Source organism: Lepidochelys olivacea (genome assembly GCF_965140295.1).
Source record: "Lepidochelys olivacea isolate rLepOli2 genome assembly, chromosome: 10".
In the NCBI taxonomy this organism is placed as follows: Eukaryota; Metazoa; Chordata; order Testudines; family Cheloniidae; genus Lepidochelys; species Lepidochelys olivacea.
In genome coordinates, this window is record NC_140420.1 from 308,984 (window position 1) to 333,513 (window position 24,530).

Sequence of the window (24,530 nt, forward strand, 5' to 3'; positions counted from 1 at the left end):
TTGATTAACGTACTCGGAGGCTAAGTGGGCTGGTGCCAGAATTGGAATATGCGTCCCATCTATTGCCCCATCTCAGTTAGGGAAACCCATTTGTGCAAAGCCAGCCACAGTGTCATGCACATTACCCAGAATCATGGTTCTTCTGAGCAAGATGCGATTAATGGCCCTGCAAACTTGCATCAACACGATTCCAATTGTTGACTTTCCCACTCCAAACTGGTTAGTGACCGATCAGTAGCTGTCTGGAGTTGCCAGCTTCCAGACTGCAATAGCCACCTGCTTCTCCATCAGGGCAGCTCTCAAGCTCGTGTCCTTGTGCCGCAGGGTGGGGGAGAGCTCCTCACACAGTCCCATGAAAGTGGCTTTTCTCATCCGAAAAGTTCTCAGCCACTGCTCGTCATCCCAGACTTGCATGACAATGTGATCCCACCACTCAGTGCTTGTTTCCCAAGCCCAAAAGCGCCGTTCCATGGTGGTGAGCACGTCCGTGAATGCCACAAGCAATCTCGTGTCGTATGCATTATGCGAGTCGACATCATCGTCGGAGCCCTCACTGTCAGTTAGTACTTCAAGAAGTAACTCGACTGCAATTCGTGACATGCTGGTGAGACCCATCAGCATATTCCTCAGCAGTTCGGGATCCATTCCCACGGACTGAAAGGGAAGACAGAGCGCACAGTTCAGAAACCGCTGAAATATGGCTCCAAATGTGGACGGAAGCACAGGGATTGCTAGGATGCCAAGCGATGCATCACGGGGCGTTGGGCTAGGACCCAGAATGACCCGCATCCCCCACCCCCTTCCCACAAACCACAGCACCAGAATGGGAAGAGGTGCTCTGTGGGATAGCTGCCCATAATGCACCGCTCCCAATGCTGCTGCAACTGCCGCAAATGTGGCCACGCCAGTGTGCTTGAAGCTGACAGTATGGACAGACTGCAGCACTTTCCCTACTGTGATCTTCGAGGGCTCGTTTAACTCACAGTGCTCTACATCTGCAAGTGTAGCCAGGCCCTATATGCAACCTGTCCATCTGTCTGTCCAGGCTTTCGTGTGAAGGGGTGAACATGGGGCACACTTATCGTTACAACTTGAATTCTAGGGATGGAGTGTTATGGTCAGCTTGACATTGGTTAATTTTGTTTATATATTATGTAGCATGGCCCAGAGCTAAGTGTTGGGCACATTTTTAAAATGAGACTCCCACAAATTATCTGCTCAGTGGAAAAGGTGTAAAATTCAGACCCTTCTAATTGTGAGAACAAATCAGGATTCAGGGAAATGCATTTGAACTGTCAAAAGGATCGTGAAAGTAAAAAATAATTATAGCAGCTATTTACCATGGCATTACTGTCAAAATTGTGAGAAAACAATCACAGGAGAGCTAACGAAGCGAACTTATGTCAAATATGGAAAAAAGGGTTGTTTTACTTAGGGCAATGGTCCCCAAACTTTTCATGGTTGTGCCCCTCCAGCCCGGGAGCTGGGCCAGGATCGGTGGTGTGGCTGGGGGGTAGGGGTGCAGACAGGTGTTTGGGGGCTGAAAGCAGAGCCGTACCTGGGGGCTGAGGCTGGGGGTGAAGCTAGGGTTGGGAGCAGAGCCGTGGCTGAGGCCTGGGTCTTGGAGCGAAGACCACAGCTGCGGGCGGGGCGGTGCTCCCTCCCCACCACCTGTGGGGGCTGGCTGAGGCCCCATCACGCCCCCCTGAATGTTCCTCCCCACCCCCTTGGGGGGGGGTGGAAGAGACTCTCCACAGTTTGGGGACCACTGACTATGGGGATGGGAGGCTGGATATCAGTTTGCCTCAATGCTGAAGGGGAAAATTCCAAATTCCGGGAGTCATAACTGAAGGAAAGAGCCTACAGACCCAGTGGGTAGTTATTAGGGTGCAGAAGCAAATAATCAGGTTACAACCACCAGGAGCTTGCTTACACAGAACCAATGAGGGAAAATACGACTCTTAATATCACGTTATTTTACACTGACAGTAAATACGAGCATTAGCATATGCGAGGAACGTTTTTAACAATGTCGTGGAGACCTGCTCTCCACAGTTGTGAATTTCATCAGTCCCAGCAGCCTGGTAATTTGGGCACAGTCCTAGCAAAATAGGAAAATCTAAGCCACCTAAATATAGGAACCTCTTGTGTGAAACTACTCAGTATTTTTGGTAGGATGGTAACCCTCTCAGTGCAGATTAGCATTCAAACAGGTAGTAGTTACAAATTTCCACTATATTAGCCACTGGGTGACAAGAACAGTTGCATCTGGAGCAGACTGCAGGGACGAAACATCAGTCTGCACTGATGTAAACAAATAAAATTCTTGTTTGTGCTACAGATTGCTTCCAATGTGCTTATCAGCCACCTAAATAAGCAGTTACGGCTGTAGGATGTAGATAGTCACAGGTTCTCCATATGGGAAAGCAGAATGGATTATTTTGTGATAATGAGCCATGAAATTCATGCTAAAACTTAAGAGGTCCAATAGGGCAAACAATGCATCAAAGTAGTTCCATAAGCTCCCATTAAACTGAGGGTGACTATTACAATAATTTCTTGCATGATGGGCTGTATGTGGTTTTAAGCCATATGACTAACTCTAATGGGATTTGGAAAATACTGTGATATGATGGGCCTGATTTTCAGAAGTGCTGAGCACCCAGAAGTCCACCAGTGGAAGCTGTGAATGCTCAACACCTATGAAAATCAAGACCAAGACTTCATGATTTGGGATATGCTCTTTGTTAGGATATAGATATTCAGGCCTGTCTGTAAAGGCCTGTACTCTAAGAATTTAGGTGTATTCTTGTCACTTGGCTAGTTATAGAGGTATAAAAGAAAGAATCAAAATCACTGTCTGCTGGTGAAAGGGCCTTCTCTCACTGTGACGGTCTGAGGCTCTGTTCTTAGGCTAAGGCCTTTGGCTAAGCAGCAGAGGCAGCCATAAGCTGGGAAGCGACCGGTCACCTCCTCAAATTCCAAACTAGTCACATTGAAATAAGGTGCTATTGGGCTGTTAGGCATTATCAGGACAGGATTGTATCCTATCACCTCCAGAGAAAGGGAAGTGCCTAGAAGAAGTAAAAGGAAACTTAGTTTGATAGCATCCTGTCTGGCAAGAACTCACTCATCAATAGCTGGGATGTGAAATCCTCACTTCTGTATTGTTTTGTCATTATAGTTCCCATTTGCTATTGTTTATTTGCATGGTCTCTGTCTGGTTCTGTGATTGTTCCTGTCTGCTGTATAATTAATTTTGCTGGGTGTAAACTAATTAAGGTGGTGGAATATAATTGGTTACATAATCATGTTACAATATGTTAGAATTGGTTAGTTAAATTTCAGTAAAATGATTGGTTAAGGTATAGCTAAGCAGAACTCAAGTTTTACTATATAGTCTGCAGTCAATCAGGAAGTGAGTGGGTGGGTGGGTGTGTGGGGGGATGGGAACAGGGAATGGGGAAATTGGAATCATGTTTTGCTAAAGGGGGAAATGGGAACAGAGAATGGGGGTGGGAAAATTGGAATCATGTTTGGCTAAGGGCAGGAATGGGAACAGGGACACAGGTGTAAGGCTCTGTGGTGTCAGAGCTGGGAAGGGGGACACTAAGGAAGGAACCTGGAATCATGCTTGCTGGAAGTTCACCCCAATAAACATTGAATTGTTTGCACCTTTGGACTTCGGGTATTGTTGCTCTCTGTTCATGCGAGAAGGACCAGGGAAGTAAGTGGGTGAAGGAATAAGCCCCCTAACCCTCTTGAAGTTTGGATTGTTTTGTTTTTGACTCTGTGATCTTCAGAACACACAAACTGTTGTATTAGCCCAGACCAAAAGCCCATGTCGTCTAGTATCCTTTCTCCATTATATGGTCAATGTTGGATGTTTCAGGAGGTGTAAACCCTCCATACTCATGTAGCTAATAATATTTACAAGTTGAGATGGATGCTTTCTTCCTAGCTGTGACACCGCACCCCATATTCTTCACAGTGATATTATATAATGATATGCTTATGGCATAATTATGATGCATTTTGTACAAGATGGGTCATGTGAGGTGTCACTGGAAAAGTTATGATTTGCTGAATATGATTATCCTATTTGTATGCATGCATCATTTTTGTATCTGAAGTTAGGAATATTGAATATGTATCTATTTCAAATGTGCTTACTCCGGGTGACACCCACAAATAGCCTTTCTGGTACAACAATGAAGAAGCCAGATAGTGCTGATGCCCCGTCAGCAAAGACAATGTACCCTGGAAGAACTTAACCTTCCTGTGAACCCAGACAGCCTGTAAGTAATGGCTGCTATGACTCAGCAAAGTATGCAAGGGCATGTGACCAGGCAACATGACCCTGGACTCCATCTTGGGATGTCAGTGTTTTTCCACAAACTGAGTTTGGGACAAAGGGTTCCCACCATATGCTAAAGCTATATAAGGCAGGGAGTGATGTCATTGCTTGTTTTTCACTCCCCACAAAAGAAGACTCCTGAAAACACCTGAGGAATAAGGAGTGAACTGGGGGAAGTGCTGGACCCAGGCTAAAGGTATTTCTAGCCTGTGTATGAAAAACCTGGGGCTTCCAAGCCGCAAAGCAAGTGTAGTTTGTGCCTTAAGAATCCGCAGCCTGCTTGTATCATCTGTCAGGGTGAGAGATTGTTAATTCAAATCCTATCTTTCTAGTATGTTAAGCTTAGTTTGCATTTTTGTTTATTTGCTAGGTAATCCGCTTTGATCTGTTTGCTATCACTTAAAATCTATCTTTTGTAGTTAATAAATTTAGTTTATGTTTTAATCTAAACCAGTGAGTTTGGAGTGAAGTGTGTGGGAATCTTAGCTCAGAGAGGCTGTTGCATTTCCTCTCCACATTGAGGGAGGCGTGAACTCTATGAGCTTACACTGTACAGTTCCCTGTGCAGCACAAGAAGGTATAATTTTGGGTTTATACTCCACTGGGAGGGAGATGCATGCCTGGGGAGCTGGTGGTTATCTTGGCTGTAGCCTCTCTGTTGTTGGATCATGCAGTAGCTGGTCAGAGAGCCTGCATGTAACTGCAGCTGGGTGTCCCCCTACCTGTGTGAATGCTGGAGGAACTGTAGGACTAGGTCTGCAGCTTGTCACAGCAGCACAGTGAGAGAGGGAGCCCAGGCTGGTGGGTCAGAGGGCTCAGTGGTACCCCAGTTCCAGGTGGCACTCCGGGGGGAACCGTCACACTAGCAGGGCATCAGATTTATATTCTATAACACAGACCTTTTAAAAATTTTGTCCTTGTTGGTGACACTGCAGATGCTCGTTACTAATGTTTGTTCCTAAACATCTAATCCTTTATTAAAACCTATTCAAGGCTATTTACATTACTAACATCTTACTGCAGCAAGTTCCAAGAGGAAGTTACTTACCTGTAACTTACCAAACTCACCCATTTCATCCTCACCCATAACAATTTTACATTCAACAACAAACACTTTGTCCAAACCATGGGAATAGCCATGGCTACTAGGATGACTCCCCAGTATTCCAACCTCTTTATATGCCAACTTGAAAATTTTTTGGACAAATGCACCACAAAACCAGTGATATTCTTGAGATACATCAATGATATTTTCATCCTCTGGACAGACAGCTCAAATGCTCATCGATTTCCACCACAACGCCCCCCCGCCTCCATTAATTTCTCCCTGGAACACTCCCACATTAGCATCAACTTCCTGGACACTACGATTAACTTTAACAATGGAACCTTACAGACAAACATATACAAGAAACCATTGGATCACCATACCTACCTTCACAGATCCAGCGTAACAGCCATGTTAGTCTGTGTTCGCAAAAGGAAAAGGTGCCACAAGTACTCCTTTTCTTTTCACAGATCCAGCAACCACCCCAAACATACCAAGAAATTTGTTATCTACAGCCAGGCATGCAGATTCCACAGAATGTACTCTGAGGAGACAGTCCAGGATATACACCATAACACACTCAAAACCACATTCACCAAACAAGGACACTCCACCAGAGAAATAGGTTGCATCATGGATTATCTCCAAACACCTAGAATTGTACAACCTAGGAAAAGACAAGTGATGAGCCATTAAAGTTAATGGGAAACCACTGGAACAATCTGAAATTGAAAAGAAAAACTCCAGTCTTGAAAGGAGAGAATTTTCCCCACCACAAATCACCACTCTGCACCATATCCCTGTTACAAGGAAAGGGGTTTAAGTGAATGCTGTCCAGAGCTGAGGGACAGTCTCAAAGGCAAGGAGAACTGTCAGAGTGTCTGGTAGTAAAGAGCTCAGGGTAGATGGATTTGGGGTGACTCGGGGCCAGAGTAAGGAGTAACTAGGCTGGAGGAAACCAGGGTGAGACCTTTATGCTCACAGGCTGGCTACTGGTGGTAAGGCTCATAGCAGCATAGCATTAAGGCACCCAAAGTTATACGGCAGGCAGTGTGAGAACCCCGTATTAGTCTCACTGATCCCTAAAATGTCACAGGAAGTGAGACACCCTGGGTCCAGTCTCCTTGCTTCAGTCCCTCTTTCATTATTTCTCTAGAATGGAACAGCTTCAAGAGGAGAAACTGAGGGAGTCCACATCAGATTATTCCATAGCTCAGTGGTTAGCGCACTCTCCGGAGGGATGGGAGACCCCTGTGCAAACCCTCTCTGCTCTCCCCTGCCCCCGGCAGAGGGAAGCGTGGAGTCTGGGTCTGTCACGCCCAGACAAGTGTCTAACCACTGGCCAAAGTGGTGAGGGTGGCGGCAGCAGCACTTCCTCCTCCAAGCAAGGAAGGAGTCTAACAATTCCCACCAGAGACTCCTTGGGTGCTTCGTCTTCCTGACATCAGTAGCGAAGCTGGGGGCAGTGGGGCAGCCGCCTGACCTGCCGCCGAAGACCCGGAGCGCCGCCAGGTGAGTATAGCGGGAGGCGCCTTTTTTAATCTCTGCTCCCCCTGTTTTTTCCACCTGGCTACGCCACTGCCTGACATCAGATGTGTGGTTCCCATTTGAGGATTGCTGAGGAGAGCTAGGCCCCCTCCCTGCAACCTGGATTGAGGCACCGATCTCCAGGGGTAGGGCTCTGCACACACCCCTGCTGTCAGCCTCTCCCATTGGCTATTTTAGGTGGTTCCCACCTAGGATGCTGGCTTCCGTGGATTACATTCTAAGGTGCTTATCTCTCCCCATTCATTGTATAGGAGCCTAGGGCACCTAACTAAGCCTTGTGGATTGCAGGGTTTTTCCAAGCACCTAAAAATTAGGTAGTGACATCCCTGGTGCAACAGCTCCATCCCTTTTTGGATCTTGGACTGTGTTCACCCTCCCACTTTACCCCCGTCTTGGTATACGGTCGAGCACTTTCCGATAGTACACACATTAGAGGAGAAGATTATACCCACTATACCAGTTAGCAGCAAGCGTTTTTTAATCTGACAGTGAATAAAACGTGAGTTTCTTATGTCCCCAATGACTACTAAAAGTGTATTGGTAGCCTTTAGTGACCAAGAATTTTCAAGGCAGTGTAGAAAGCGTAGAAAACTGGGTCAGTAGTATTAAACTCTGGGCTTATTAGCTATGATACACAAAAACTGTCAGCAGTCACAGAGGTTTGGGGAAAAGATTTCAAACATCAGACAATATCTTAAAAGGGAAAAACAGGTTTATTTCATGCATTTTACAATAAACTAGTGTTACGAAAAGGAGGTTAAAAATACCCATTCACATTTTAGTTGTATATTTGATCTAAAAATTATGGGTAACTGCATCTACCTTAAAACAAGTTGGGAAGCCCTACTAGAGGTTTATCCAGGGAACTTTCTGGATTCAGCTCCATGTCAATTTCTATGCTAATCATCTTGGCTCATGCAAAAGCATTAAAGCCATGTCAGAATTCAAACTTTGCTGCAATAAGAACACTTCAGAGATAATGAACTGGCACAAAAGGAAACTGTTATTGCTAATCCACTATCCAGGAAATAAAACATTTCAAGTATGTCCTCCTGGGCCCTAACACAAACAGCTGATGCACAACTTACTGTCAGACCACCAATAAAACTGGTGAATTGGGTAAAGGAGACCTGGACAGCCCATTGGAAATGAAGATTTTCAAACCCAGGTTCAAATCGGGCTCAAGTCAGCAGTGGCTGAAAGTAGTTGCCCTCTGATATCTGTTCAGTGATAAAGAAAATGGTTCTGTGGTCTTGATTCAGTTCCTAGTAGTCAGGTTGGCACTATTTGGCCTATAGTGCATAGGCACTTGCTCTTTCCTGGCAAACACACGTGGGCCAAGTTTACTTTAGGTTAACTGAGCATAAGATTTTGGAAAAAAAAAAAAATCTGCAAATGGAGCATGAGCCAGGCACACAAATAAGTCAGCCACTAGATTCCAGAAGGCCAAGCCTTGGAGATGAGACCATTGTTAAGGTGGGTCAAAATTTAAGATCAATAGCCTTTAGTCCTTTAACTTCTGAGGGAGAGCACTGTCTACAGAAGTGTTACAGTAAAAGCGTGACATCACCCAGAAGTAATAAGGTAGCTTTCTACACTATAATGTAGATTTCTCTCTCTCCATGGCAGTCAATGTAACTATCACTAATATCCTAATAAGAGCCCTTTGAATATTCATTGACAGCTGCATTTGCAACAGTGTTACTAGCTGAGTTTTACAAGAGTGTATTCCTTGTTAGACTTAGCTAAACTAAAGGGAAGCTAATTTGCAATGGAATAACCTATGACTATTTCCTGAGGAAGGAGAACTTCCCAAAGTCTCCTTATTCCCAGTTCTATTAACAGAAGCTGTTAGGTTTCAATATTTACACAAGAGAGTGACAGACGATTGTGCTGTCTTCTGCACTTGCAGTCCTACCCAGATGGAGGCTGGAGTGTAACAAAAATCAAAGATCTGCTATTTGTGATTGGCTCATAATGTTTCTAATATGGATGTTCAGAGTTTGTAAGATGTAAGAAAAATGCAATAGCTGGTCTTTAAAAATATTTATGCATGTTTATCTGGATCTTCAAATTAGCCCTGGGAGGTGTATTAGCCCTTGGAATTCTCAATGCTTTGAATTCAGACATATTTTCTGTCTGGGATAGTTACCTTAGGCAAACTGAACAATAAAGCATGGAAGATTTAGCCCTTTAAAGTGTCTATTTGGCAATAAGCCTTTAAAGACAGTTGCCTTTTGCGGTGAGCCACAAGATACTACCAGTTACCTTCGAAGGGAGTTTGAGGAGTCTCCTGCACATTTAAGTGAATACTGATGGGATTCACTCTGTTCCTGAGTCCCCTATTTTACACACATAGATCTAACTGGGATCCTGAGATGGTCCCTAAAACAGGAAACAGATGCAAATTAAAATACACAAAAACAAACGGAGCAACTTAGGGACTTACATATTTCAAAATTGCTTTCTGCTAAGCAATTGGACACTTTCAGCTGCTGCTCATCAGCAGTTCTAGTCCCAGGTTGCTGAGCCAACAGGGATGCTGCTCAAGAAAAGAAACCCTCTTTCCTAAGACCCCAAATGCAAGGGCGGACTGAAGAACAGCAGTAATTTGAAAGAGCTGCATTCACATCTCCTGGGAAGGGGAAGGTTTGTGATATGGAGGGAGTAAATCAAATAGGTGCAAATGAAATTCAAAGAGATTCTCTCCACCCCACCCTCCATGAATGCCACCCAAACTGCTGGCTCTTTTGATGGGTTTCTACTTGCAGGAAAAGGCCCGTCTCATAGGCCTTGTCTACACTGCCATTTTACAGCGTTCCAACTTTCTCGCTCAGGGGTTTGAAAAAACACCTCCTGAGCGCTGTAAAGTGGCAGTGTAGACAGCGCACCAGCACTGGGGGCTACTCCCCTCACTGGTGCTGCAACTACACAGTGCAACTGGTGCTGTTGCACTACCGTGGAAGCGCTTTAACGTCCCTAGTGAATACACAGCCTTACTAACATTCTCCCCCACTCCTCAGGAAGCTATGCCCCCAAACACCAGACTGTTTCACAAGACTGTAATAACAGACTCAAGACAGACAAATTATCTCTTGTATGAAAAGCCACTTTAATTGTTTGTCTGCCTCGATCTAGCGTACCCTCATTCTCTTCTGCTATAACCTACCCATGCTTATGATTTAAAATCTTAGGCTGTAATACTGTTTTCATCTATTGATAAAGTAGCTTACTAATTCAAAGAGTCTGACCTGACCATCCTGTCTACCTCTTGCTAGTGTAGCTAACCTTATTCTAAGTTACCAGATTTCAATACAAAAAGAAACCAAATTTTAGTAGAGGGAAACTCCTGGGGCTTTAGGAAAAGAATTCGATAGTACAGTAGAACCTCAGAGCTATGAATACCAGAGTTACAAACTGATCAGTCAACCACGCTCCTCATTTGGAACCGGAAGCATGCAATCAGGCAAAGGCAACAGCAGAGACAAAAAACAAAGCAAAAACAAGACAGTACAGTACTGTGTTAAATGTAAACTATTAAAAAAAATAAAGGGAAGGTTTAAAAAAAAGATTTGACAACGTAAAGAAACTGTCTCTGTGCTTGTTTAATTTAAATTAAGATGGTTGAAAGTAGCATTTTTCTTCTGCATAGTAAAGTTTCAAAGCCGTATTAAGTCAATGTTCAGTTGTAAACTTTTGAAAGAACCACCATTATGTTTTGTTCAGAGTTACGAACATTTCAGAGTTATGAACAACCTCCATTCCCAAGGTTTTCTTAACTCTGAGGTTCTACTGTACATGCACCTAAGTGAATGTCTCAGATGTTAAAGAAATATGAAATTAATAAGGGTAACAGCAAGAACAGAAGATTAGTTGACAAAGTCTGTTACAGCAGCTTGCAAAATCATTTACCAGATATTAGCCTAATAATTTATTATTTTTTTTGCTGAAGTGAGAGACAATAGCTCTGTGAGGTATGAGACAGAGAAAGTGCAAAATGTTAATGATTCAAACATTTCCCCAAAATCATTTTTGCTACTACAAGGGACAATGTAAACCAGGGTGCAGATAATCCCACCAAAAAAAATAAAAAGCAAATTTATTAAACCATAAAGTATTCCAGTGAAAATGCCACTCTCTAAAAGTGGCCCTTTTCATATATATCCTCCAAGTTGTTTCAATTTACTCAGTTTCTTACTCATGTTTTGCTTCTGCAATCCTTAAGGATCTCAGGTAGTTTATGAAAATCCAGTCTTCTGCCTTCTTTTAACAACAGAAGACAACACACAAAAATGCAGATTTTGGAATGATATCAATATACATTTTTAATAATTATAAGGCATTAAAAGCCATTTAATCCAATGCTGAATTTACTCTGTAGAGCACAGCAGGAAAATAGGAAGCCTTAAAGGCCACAATTCCATGAGCCCCAGAACCTGAAGAACATGGGTCATGTCAAGCTGCTTAAACACAGTGACTTTTTCAGCAGAGGAAATGCTATGGTATGCATTTTAAGACAAACAACTGCTATGCTTATCTTTAGATACACAAGATTATCTGTTACTATTTAGAGGAAATTTAGGCATTAACTTCAGGCTGATAAAATATGGATGCCTAAAAAAAAAAAGTATAAAAGTATAAACATTTTTCCCTACAGAATAATTACATTTTAGTAAATTCAGTTAGGTCCTAACATCTTAAAAAAAGACAAACATATTAACGTGGTATTGTGGAGGGGCCAGCAGACCGCATCCAAATGGCAAAATGCTTTACAAACCCTGTCAAGCAGTAGATGCACGGACAAAACGTTTAGCCCACTGCATAACCTGCTTTGTAGAAATGGTTTTACAAACTGTTTATGCCAAACTTATCATTGTACAATAAGTCTTAAAAAATATAGATAGACCCAAGATGCTTGAGAAACTGGTTTTCATGTGGAGGATTACACATTTTACTGGTAGAGGATATGGTATATGCAAAAATTCTCAAGTTATTTAATGAAACAGTTTAAAAGGCTTTTAGAATTCCAGACCATCTTGGATAATCCTGTTTAAACTCCCATCCACTGCTCCACCTAGAGCTACGCAAGCCAATGAAGCTGCAAGAATTGAGAGTTTTACGCAATCAATTTAGTTACATCTGTTTCAAAAAAAGTCATGCTACTGGTTTTGTTTAAAACACAATGCACTAAAAAGCTCCAGTCTTGTGTTAACATTTACTACAGGCCTGTCCTAATACAGCTGTGTGAAAATGTTTTCAGGCAGCATTCTTATAATCATCATAAAGAACTGCATAGTTGAAACAATGTAGAGAGATGGACTGTAAACATCCTGAAAATTCAAAGCAATTAATTCAGATTTTTAATTGGGTGAGCTTGTGTTCGCTCTTAGGGTAACTTTAAACCCATTTACTGAGATCAGAATCTAACACTATCCAGCCATGTAGCTTCACAAACTCCAGCTCTTAAAAATACCCAACAAAATCCAAGAGGAGCTTGACACTTGTAGGCATTTCTAAAATGTACAACTAAACATTTGGTTAGCAACAAACATTTCAAAAGAGACAAGATGTTCAGTTGTGACAATAATTTAAGAAATTTTGATTTTCCTTTCAAACATTTGGCTAAGACTGGAGCTTATCTTCTGCAGGAGGAAGTTATTTTGACAGGAGAAACATCAGAGATGACTCAGACAAAAGACATTTTCTCCAAGTTTAGTATTCCCTTTGACTATTAAAATAAGCCATCAACTCAGTCAGTATTTTACACCCATTCTTTATGGGAATCTTTTGTCTGGGGTGTAACTTTTTACAAGGTAGTTTCACTTCATCTCCTACACCATTCTTACTTAATAGAAAATGTGTCACTGAGCCATAAGGAATGTGCAGTATAAGACAGTAAACTGGGGCTGTCATTGATTCAAAAACCAACTACGTAGGCCCAAATATTTGCATTTATGGGCTGTAATATATATGTAGCACCAAATACAGTGTCCTTTAACTGTTTGCAATTATTAATACCAAAATCATTTCAAACTGATCAACATTGGATCATCCAGCACCAGGTGTAAGTGCTACATGTCTCAGAGGAAAATATGAGTGTATGATTGTTTCTTTCTATGTGACCAATATAATTCAGCCCATGAGAGACTACAATCGTGCACTAGAACCAAGATTAACACACTCTCTCACATCATCTATTCTCATTCAATAATCTTGTGATGTTTTCAGCCAGCAAATTCAGTCTATACCAGCTTATAGGCAAAAATGGTTCAACCCAGATCAATAGAAAATTTTCTAAAGCAGATTTCTTCCTCTCACAGCTAAGCCTCTTCAATGTGACAATTCACTGCATCTTGGAATAAAAGAAATATTCTTCAGTGCTCAATATGTTCTTCACATCCTGGAACCTCGCTCTTGCAAAATCTGAAAGAGACAGTTAAAAATTACACACGTTAAAATTTCCCAATATCAGACCCAAAGCCGGGGGGAGGGGGGAGAGAGCAAAAAGAAATCACTGTATTTCAACCATGTGATAAAGCCCAAATGGCTGGCTTAAGGACTTTCCTGAAACTGATGCCTTAATATAGAAAAACAGAGAATAGGCTATACGTCATTTACGAACTATCATTAACACACCTGTACAATAGATCACCATTAGTGTATTTGAGTCAGACTAATAAGAGGAAAGATAGAGCATTTAATATTGTAAGGGGGCAGTAAAAGTAGAGATCAATCAGACAAATGAGCACAATTGGTCATCGATGAAGTTCACAGCACACAGAGCAAACACAGAGTTCCTAAAAGTCACAAGACGGTAGAGAGAGCTGCAAGGATAGTAGGGCTAGGCCAGTTTCTCTGATCCTAGAAGCAAGGCTGTGTAGTTTGTGGGTTACCAGGGAAAATGGAGAACAATTGCCTTTTTCAAACTTGGGATTTTTTAAATTGTACTTGCTTTAGTAACATCTCCTGTGCTCTCCCTTGTTTTATTTATGACCTGTGTCACTTAGAGTAGCAATGAAATGTGCATAAGTAGCAATAAGATGTGCCAACGAAACCTTGGCAGGGACACAATTATAGTCTGAAAAAACAAGCAGTGTTTGAAAGTCAGGAGTATAAAAGCTTACATGGGCCAGATCAACTCCTATACAGAGTAGGCTGATCCATTAACCCTACAGTATCTGCCCTGACCTCCTAAAGCTGTCCTCAGTATTCGTTATATGGTAAATACAAACAGCCAGATTCTTGACCCGATGGGACTATTTGTTAGGCTACTAATACGTGAAAGCTATTAGCTTGATGTATTAAGTTAATGTTTTACATATATCTTCATGTTTGATCAATAGTATTTAATAGAATTTCATGCAATATATTGCCTTGCACAATTTCTCTTGCATACGTGAAGAGTCACAGTTCATATGCAAACCTTTCTTTTGGTGGGATGGGACACTTTGTGGAGTTCACTTTTCCAAGTACTATCCTGCCCAACACTGTTATGCTTTGTGAAGCGGAAGACGGACAATTAAGAGATACAATGGTTTTTGAAGCATATTGGTTACGTTTTATGAGAAGTGAGTTTAATTCAGGGGATAGAGAGGAGATGTTAAGAATCACACTTTGACAGGATTAATGTTGCCCACCCCACTGCAGTTGTGCGACCTTAGGTTTGTAAGAGGAGACTACACTGAATTGGAGACCTCCTCTGCCCTTAAGACACCATTCAAAAACCAGCCTATAACCCATATAAAGTGGCCCAAACTTGTGCACACAAACCCTAAATTCACATTAAAACGCTACCATTTTGTAGCACGCATCTCAAAAGACAGAAATCCTGTTTGAAGGATTCCACTCTCCTGCAGTGAAGAGTGAGCAGAGCCTCTCCTGGCGTGGGGGAAGAGGATGTACTCATTTTGCCAAGAACAGCCCGTTTGCTACAATATTCACTGCAGAAATCACATTCTGAAAATTGGGACTTTAAAATATTTTCTGAAGATAATTGAGTTTAAGTATTTGCCTCTGAAGTATCCAGGGTCTCTTCTTGGCATCTGCTCACCACTTTTCCTCTGCTCCCTCTGGTGGTTTTGGCTTTCCTGTCACCACCCGCTTCATCTCAACCCCATAGTATGGGCTCTAAATTCTTGCATGATGGTATCCAAGCACCTTAGATTAGCATCTCACATTACTAGCCTCAGTTTTTTCATGTAACAGGTGACTAGTAATGATGAGCTCAGTTATGATGGTGATTAGCACCACAGGGAAGCCTACAAATAAACTAAGGAGCAAGTCTTGATAGTAGTCAGACAAACTAAGCAAAGCTTTGAATATGCCAGCGACAAGTACAGAGCACTGGCATGTGGCTGCCTTCATGGTGCTGAAAAGGCTTTCTGATCCAACCACGAGGAGAAGGTATATGACAGGCCAGGCACATTCCCCGGCAGAGGCAGCCACTGGTGTCATGCAGAATTTCCTTCTCTGGTACTTGCAGTGGAACAGAATGTTAAAACCATGAACATCTTACACTGATTACCCAGTAGCACCTTCCCTCCCAAAGGATTTCACAGGCCTTTACAATACACATACAAATACACCTGTCCCTCCGTACTTGCAGGGAGGAACATGGCAGCTACTTAATAGGGCACAGAAGCTCCATTTTAATGAATGCACCAAAAAACTTGACATTTAAACTTACAGTTGAATTTCATATGGCAAGTAACTACCTTTTCTAGTTTCAAAACCGGCCAACAGTGGATAAGCCTTTCACATCAATTACAGCCAATTAGGATAGTCTTTCCTGATATATATAATGCTTTAGGATCTTCAAGGATTACAATTAGTGAGACCCCTCAGTTGTATGATTTCTCCTAATAAAGGTAACTTCAGAGCAGACTGCTGTCTAGCACTACAGTGCAGATCTTGGTTACGTAATGACTTAGGGTCTGTCTATGCTACAATTAAAAACCTATGGCTGGCCCGTGCCAGCTGACTCAGGCTAAGGGGCTGTTTAACTGCGATGTAGCCGTTTGGGCTGGAGCCCAGGCTCTAGGACTCTGCTAGGAGCCCGAATGTCTACATCACAATTAAACAGCCCCTTAGCCCACATCATAGATGGGAAAAGTGCCATCTATTGACTCACCAACAGTACTTCCTGCAGTACCTGGATTTTACTTTGTGGTTGGAGGGTTCCTATTCACACTGTATACTGTTCCTGCTTAGGTTTGAGAGCAGATGAGATCACAACTTGTATTGCTACGAAGTTCCTATGAAAGGTTTTCTAGATGGAGTATGAAAAGTTTCAAATTATGTATCAAAAGCAAATGCTACATATTTCAGCATTAAGAAAATTTATCACCTGTGCTTCTAATTAATTAAAAGTATTCTATAAGAAACTGCATGGCAAACACAAGTGATTTCAGTGAGTAAAAGTCAGGCCTTGAAAATTTACTTGACAACTGCAAGTAAAGAGATTTGCCATGGTGAAAAATACATGCTACTGTGCCCCCTGCAACTTAAAGTTAGAGGAACAGTTAGGTACTGTAACTGTAATATTATCCACCAACATTTATTATATATATTGCAACAGCACCCGTGTATAGTGTTTTCCAAAACACAGAAGAGGGCACTCCCTACCCCAAGCAGAATACAATCCAGTTAACTATCAAACTTTAAAAGCACACATCTTACTACTAGGGCTGGTCAACTGGCAGGAAAAAGACATTGGCTATGTTATTCAATACATTCCACCATATGATAGTCACCAAGCAGAATGTGACCAGCATGACTGAATACCACAAAGAAAACTATCAGTTGAATAAGTTAGTTGATGAACTCCAGTGGGTTACAGAGTAGCAGCCGTGTTAGTCTGTATCCGTAAAAAGAAAAGGAGTATTTATGGCACCTTAGAAACTAACAAATTTATTAGAGCATAAGCTTTTGTGAGCTACAGGCTACACAAAGAAGTTATACCAATTCACCTAAAGATGTGATGCTGAACTGATTAACTAATTGAGTTTAACATCACACATTTAGTTAAACCAGCATATGCAGACACTCATATCAGATTCAACATGGCTCATCTTGCTTTAGCTTGCACCTGTAGACTCCTAGAGTTCAGGGAAGAAGGGATAACCAGATAATCTAGTCAGACCACTGACAGCACCTAGCTCCTGCACGCTAAACTCAAACCCAGACTTAAGTATCACATCCCACAGGAAACGAAGCTATTATGATGTGCCACAGGGAGATAATAGGAGTGAGTGAGTTGCATGTCACTTGTAACTTTAGCACAACATTTAATTCTGTGTAAAGCGGATCACAGTCAACAGCACATGCATACTCCCCAACCCTTTTCTTGCTTTTGGTTAGGCATTTTCCTACGTGGCTTCACTTTACTTTCTCTTTCCTGTAACAGATCATGGTGATGTTTCTCAAGTCATTTTCAAAGTGTTTCCTCTTTACCTTCTCTCATTCTCCATCTCCTAACCTCTCTTTCTCTTCACTGTGAGCTCTACCTCCTGCCCTGAACATTTTGGTTTCTTTTCTTCCATATACCCCACAAATCTGTTTCTCTCTCATATTTTATATGCACACCCTGTAATTCTCTTTCCTAGCTTATCCCATCAATCTCACACTCTTTCCCTATGTCATTCATTTGCTTGACCACATCCCATACCCCCTCACAAAAATGGTATTGAAATTTTACAAGATGGCCATTACCTACAGAATTAATTCCACAGACCTATACGAGATAAGGGGCGGGGGATATAGGTGGAACGGTCCAGGGCAACAACCTGGTGAGAAAGCAACTGCTCCTCCCATGCCAATCTGTTTGACTAGAGCAGGGGTAGGCAACCTGCGGCATGTGAGCTGATTTTAAGTGGTACTCACACTGCCCAGGTCCTGGCCACCGGTCCGGGGGGCTCTGCATTTTAATTTAATTTTTAATGAAATTTCTTAAACATTTTAAAAACCTTATATACTTTACATACAACAATAATTTAGTTATATATTATAGACTTATAGAAAGAGACCCTCTAAAAACATTAAAATGTATTACTGGCACGCAAAACCTTAAAATTAGAGAGTGAATAAATGAAGACCTGGCACACCACTTCTGAAAAGTTGCTGACCCCTGGGCTAGAGGAAGGTGTTGGGATAGGGATGCTGTCCCTGGACTCTGCTCAGTGGCTTTATTTTCATACTAGCCTCTGGCTAGTAGCTGCCGACACATATGAATGCCTCCTGTCCCTAACCATGGCCAGGAAGTAAAATATATTTGGTTCTCATTTTCATTGCTGCCCACAGGATTCTGAACAGGAGTAAGAACTGACAGATGCTGGTCAGTAGTCACTGTGTCACTTAGGGAAACTCTGAGCTGCCTGTTTGTAGAGTCCCTGAGTTTATACTCATGTGATAAATGAAAGTTTCATACTGACCATAAGGACTAATCATTTAATTTTAAAAAAAATGAAAGCTTAGATTTTGCAAAAGTAGGCAACCTTCCCCATGCATGCTTTTCAAACATTTTATTACTGCAAGATAAATGTATCTTTTTTAACCCATATGCAAGCAGCACTGAAGTTGCTTGTAAAAAAGCTGCCTTTCCAAAGGTACAGGTAAGAAAGGATTTGGAGTATGATCCCATAAGATGCTGAATACCACCAGATTCCAGTGATTTCACCTGGGCTTTGCAGTATTTAGGAGTCCTGATGAGCAGTAAGTAACAGATATAAGCAACAGCAGACTTAAAATAGAAATGATTGTCAACAAAAACATTACTTATTCTCCATGCACCGCTTCAAGCATTGTAAGGCCACTTCTTGGTAATTCATCATAATAATTTGAATTTCAGTTGCACTGTCCATTTAGGGACCTCAAAGCACTTTACACTCAGTAAATTAGGACTTGGCCTCTCCCCAGTGAGGTTTTTTCCATTTTAGAAGTGTGGAAACTGGAGCACAGAAGTTAAGTGACTTGTCTATATTCATACAGAGGGACTGAGGCAGAGTGGAGAAAAGAATGCAGACCTGCGGACTCCCTATATTGTGCTTTAATAGGACCATCCTTGGCTAACATACTTCAGATGGACAAGCCTCTTAATAGGTTGCCAAATCAGACATTTACTGAAGATTTTTATTAGCTGCCATTATACACAAAATATATGACAAGAGAAAAAACAGGCCATGTAACAACAACAAAAAAATAGAACCATTTCTGTCTAAAAATATTTTCCCCTAGAATCTGTATAAAGAATTTCCCCTCTCCCAGCATAGCTTTAAAAGGACTGATAATGCCAGCGTTACTTATGTAAAAAAGCACAAGAGCCAGTACAGGTCTTGTCATGTCATCACCATCTGTGCAACAGATCATACTATAAAGTCTATTACCATTTCTACCACTGTGATTTTCACCTGACACTAGGAATAAAGGCAACTATGACTACAGAACAAATACACCACTAGGACTAGCCAGAAGATGGTACTGGTGAGGGGTAGGTGGCAGATGGGGCAGAGGAAAGCATGTGGGTGAAGTCCTAGGGCAGCTAATGCTCACCATGACATTTACACTTAATCTGAGTCATTCATATCGTAATCCGTCTCTTCATCCTCGCTCTGAATGGCATGCAGCAAGTGTAAAGAAAGGGAGGGAAAAGAAAAGATTGAAAGTGAGTCAGAGCCAAAGCAAAGTACAATCCACTTACACTTGAGGTATGTGAGGTTATTTTACTTTAATCCAATTCTTCATAAGGCAATAAGATACCACACAATTTAAAAGCAGGAACATTATAAATAGCAGGAAAACTAGTTTTCCCCACTGTCCCAAGTATCAGCAGATTACTGCTAATGGTTCCATTCAGTTCAGCATTCACTTGACACAATGAAAGGGAACACTGTGTAATGAGACAGCTAATGTTACATATGCTACCTGAAACTTGTGAGCTCTGCAACTGGCTCCATGTGTCTGTGGACTCTTAACACTCGGAAACTTAGCTTTGGAGGCAGACATCAGGAGGAACATTGGGTCATCCCCTCCTAATAGAGCAACTCAAGGAAGTGGGCAGGGAAACCAAGTGGATTTGGGAATGGAGAGCTCAGAGAATCACAAGCTGCCCCACAAACACCATTGAAATAGCTTAAGTAATTTGGCTCAAAGGGGTTAGTTTACTCCTCCCAGCTACATTAGAAAGTTACACATCCATTCCAGCTATCAATAATAGGACTCAGGGAAAGGCAATGGCTGAGTGGCATTGCTTCCTCAAATGCCACAAGAGATCCAACTTTTGGGCAAGCTGGTAGGTATACTGTTTAGGTTGTGCCTATGCAGTGGTGATGTAGCTATGTTCGTCCCAGGATACTAGAGAGACAAGATGGGTGTGGTAATATCTTTAATGGACCTACTTCTGTTGGTCAGAGAGACAAGCTTCCGAGTTTACACAGAACTCTTCTTCAGGTTGTGACTGTTATTGTTCTACTGAACTTAGCCCATTTTAAGTTTTATTTAAAACAAAAGTTGAAGAGTTTAGTAAACTACAATTAGAATCTACAGAAGCCAGAATGGAAATGAGCTTGAACAGAAATCCAAATCAGCAACGAAATGGCAAAAAATGAATGAACTGTTCAGAAAGGAATCTAAATACTTTACATAACACTCATGCCCACAGCCCTTGGAAGCCTAAGGTAAGGCTGTTTTCCTTACTAATTCCTCAAGATGTAGTCCAAGTCCTGGGCTATGTACATTCACTGTAGGCCTTATTTTGGGAAGGTTCCTGTATGGACTTTGCAAACACAAGGGTGGTAGGTTAGTTGCATTTGAGGGGTGTTCTGAAACAGATGGCCTTTCAGAATGCTCAGAGTTGTTTCTTCCAAAGTAGGAAATAATTACAAAGCAGGGTATATGCTAAGTTCACTTCATGGGAAATATCTCATAGTGTGAGATTCAAGAGTCAGTCTATATACTTATCACTGTGTAATGCTGGCTCATAGAGGAGCACATTTTATGCTATTTTACAGCTGTGATACATGGCAGCAAAATCTTCATTTATCAAACTTTACTGCCATAGCTCAGTATTACTAGCATGTCACTTTTGGAGAAAGTCAATAATGTAGAATACCTGTCACTGGGGAAGATTTTAGTACCTTTGGAAAAACTACTTTCAAGTTTTAGTTGCTATTGTTTCTTGTTCTATCCTATTTAGGCAAATTGCGTCCTCCATGAAGAGGATACTAGATAAAAAAACCCACCAGAAAAGAAAGAAAAACTGGAAAAGTCAGATCAGCTGGGGCTGCTCCCAACACATGTTTTTTTCTGGTTTGTAAACCCCCACTATTAATAAAGATTCTGGTAATCTGGTGGGTAATGCAGAATTAAATACAATGGCCCTTACATAACTGTACTGATAGAAGTTTTTTTTTGTTTTTTTAAAAGATGTCATGACAACGATTCTTGTGCTTTCCCCTTCACAGCAGCATGGATCAGAGCCACCTAAATATTTGTCAATATGTAATTCTGGGTGACCTTCATTATCGTTTCAATGGAACAACAAGATGTTGAAGGTTAAATCAGACACAGTTTAGCAGATTATGGATTTGAGGCTAAACTGGCTTGAAAAATCCATCTGTCGAGAGGACAGACCCCAAGAAACAGTTCTGACTCAACATTCAAGTACTTTTCAACCCAAAAGGATTAAAAAAACAACAACCCACAACCCTCACGTCCCCAATACTCTGTTAACAGTATGTATATTAAATGGAAACTTCAAAAATCTCTCCTGTTGCACCTGTCCACAGTCCCTACCCCACTACTCACATCCTCTTTTCTGACATGCTCTTTAGTTTAGAACATCCCTGTCCAACAGTTGCACCAACAGGCAAGTTTATGTAGTTATGATTCGAATAAATCCTCTCCCAAAACTAAGGGCTTGTCTACATTGCCTGCTGGATCAATGGGCAGCGATCGATCCAGCGGGGGTTGATTTATCGCATTTAGTTTAGACGTATAAATAGACGACCAAGCACTCTCCCTTGACTCCGGTACTCCACCAGGGCGAGAGGCGCAGGCAGAGTTGACGGGAGAGCGTCAGCCATCGACTTACTGCAGTGACGACACCGTGGTAAGTAGATCTAAGTACGTCGACTTCAGCTATGTTATTTACGTAGCTGAAGCTGCGTAACTTAGATCGATCTCCCCCCCCCAAGTGTAGACCAGGCCTTATTCCTGCATTTTGAGGTTAGCTCAAGTCTGGTAAGGACAACTCTCCCATCCCAAACCTCCACTGGCCAATGCACAGTGGAACAAAACTCTGTTAATTTCTGGGGATTCTTTCACTCACTTTCCTTTCAAAATGACTTTACTTGGCATCAGAGAGAGCTTCCAACTGTGCATTTTCAGCCACGCAACAGGACTATACTTGTTCTTGGTTTTTAACTAACTCTTACTGTTCTAATCTCATGCTACTTCCCACTGGGCTCATTCTTTCTAGTACACAACTCCCTTCTGTGCATCAAGACTCTGGGTGAGCATTTGAGACACAGCAGCGTTCTTCAGAGTCCCTCTACCAAGCCTGTGAATTTCACTGGAGAGAGTATAAATGCTGGCATCTCTCAAATGTCTGAATAACCAAGAGTTGCACTGTACTTGTTCTGGACTAGTCCCTCCTCTTTAGACGCCCACACTGTTTGGTTTGGTATTCTACACATTTTCTATTAGCCTAGTATCCAGTCAAACTCTGGGCCCTTCTGAAGCATGTTATTGCAGAAGGGTCACTGAAGTCCCTTGTAAAGATATGCATTATGGTCAGTAATTCCAGTTTTTGCTTTATTATTTTTATCTTGGTGGTGCACATATCCCAGCCCTGAGGAGCTTACAAACTAAGACAACAAGCAAATGATGAACAATGAGGGATAAGGATGCAATTAAAATACACACACACTTATTGCTTAAATACCACACCGACATATAACTTATCAGCTTTTCCATTTCTTTCAGGCAGCATGGCAAAAGTGAGTTTTGAAGAGGGGAGGGCAGTGGGCTTACACATGCGTTCAGGAACAGTGATCCATATGTAGGATTTTATAGTTTTACATGTTCACTTTTTATTTTTGGCTGCATTAACTTCTTATAGGGTTTAAAATATGTTTCTCTGAATTGCGATAAAATACATTTCAGCAGAAATTAGCCATTTCACTAGCGATGAAACAAAAAAAGTTTTAAAATACTCTAAAGCTTTATGAAATAAGTCTGATTACTTGTACCTTACGTACCTACTGTGGGTATCCATACACAAAAATGCTGCTTTCCAAACTGCTGCTGTGCCCAACCAAGAAATGAGTTGTGGACAGCATGAAAAGCAGTAGTAACCAGCTGCAGACAGTAGTTTACTGTAAACAACGTGAGCAGGATACAATTGACATTGGAAGTTCCAGATAGGTCTTAGGGGGCTTTTTTCAGTGTTTATTTTTTAAAGCTGACTCTTGAAAAGCTGTGCTAAGTTTTACTTTGGTTGTTTTCAATTTAAACCAATAAAAATGATAAATGAGTGGTAAACTTTTCTGTATAAAGATGACTAGTTTTACTACTAACCAATTATTAGTGTTTCCATTTCACCAACCATAGTGTAAAATGTACAGTGCACGCTGAGTGGAGGAACAGTGCAATTCATTTTCCATTTGGTCAGGGCCAACTATGATTCAGTCATGTCACACACTGTCTTCCCTAACTATTATCCCTGAAAGTCAACAGATCACACAAGCAAGATCTCATGCCTATAACGTCTCTGTCAATTAGGTCATGCAGAAGAGCGAGAATTACAAGGAACCCTGAAAGCTGCGAGCTTGCACAATACATTGTAAGTAAGGGACTTAATCTAATGGGAAGACTTTTATAGCTTATTGCATATGACAATACTTTTCAGACAGAATATATCATTCACATTCCTGGCTGTTGAGAATTCTGTATCCTGACTCAGATAAGCACGGAAAACATCCATCATCTACACTGGTGGCAGAATCGAAGTCTATCTACTGTCTGATAACCCAAATATGCATATTCTCAAAAGGAAGCACTCACTAAGAAGTCAGATAACAGTATGGAAGACACGGAGAATACTAAGTAGCACATTTAAAGTTCTTGTTTTGTAATGTGTGAGAGTCATACTGACAATTAGAGTTACTTTAACTGGTACAGTTTATTTTCTCATGCACAACGAAAAGGGAACCATTACCGACCTTGAGGAGAGATGGCAAGCAGATTACACGCTATGCTCAACCTTCTTTTGAATAATATCCAAGTCTAATTGCTTTGACTAACATCTTTCATTTCCTCCCTCCCATGCCCAGCATCTTACCTTTGCTTTTTCACTGGGCTCGCTGGTTGTGCCGTAGGGGGTATTATGTAGCTCCTTCGAGACAACACACAGAAATTCAGCCTGATCTTCATTTCCATAGTTATAGGAAGAACCAATACTGACCAACTGAAAGAGGAGAGAAAGGCTTAGCGGTATTTCCGCACAAAACAATTGGTATAATTTTTCCGCAACTTTGGCTTTAACACTCCTTAAGGCGTTGGCTGTATTTTGAGCATGAGCTC

At 41.6% G+C, this 24,530-nt stretch overlaps 1 protein-coding gene across 1 annotated transcript in view; it reads right to left on the minus strand.

Moving 5' to 3' along the window:
- Nucleotides 1-7,647: 7,647 nt before the first annotated feature.
- PDPK1 (3-phosphoinositide dependent protein kinase 1) overlaps nucleotides 7,648-24,530 on the minus strand; it is a 161,741-nt gene continuing 144,858 nt past the window's right edge. Inside the window, exons 19-20 of the mRNA XM_084642354.1 lie at nucleotides 24,289-24,414; nucleotides 7,648-13,376 (exon numbers count right to left, since the gene is read on the minus strand). Of these exons, the coding sequence (XP_084498480.1) occupies nucleotides 13,347-13,376; nucleotides 24,289-24,414 (156 nt within the window). The 3' untranslated portion in view covers nucleotides 7,648-13,346. The remainder of the gene's footprint in view (nucleotides 13,377-24,288; nucleotides 24,415-24,530) is intronic.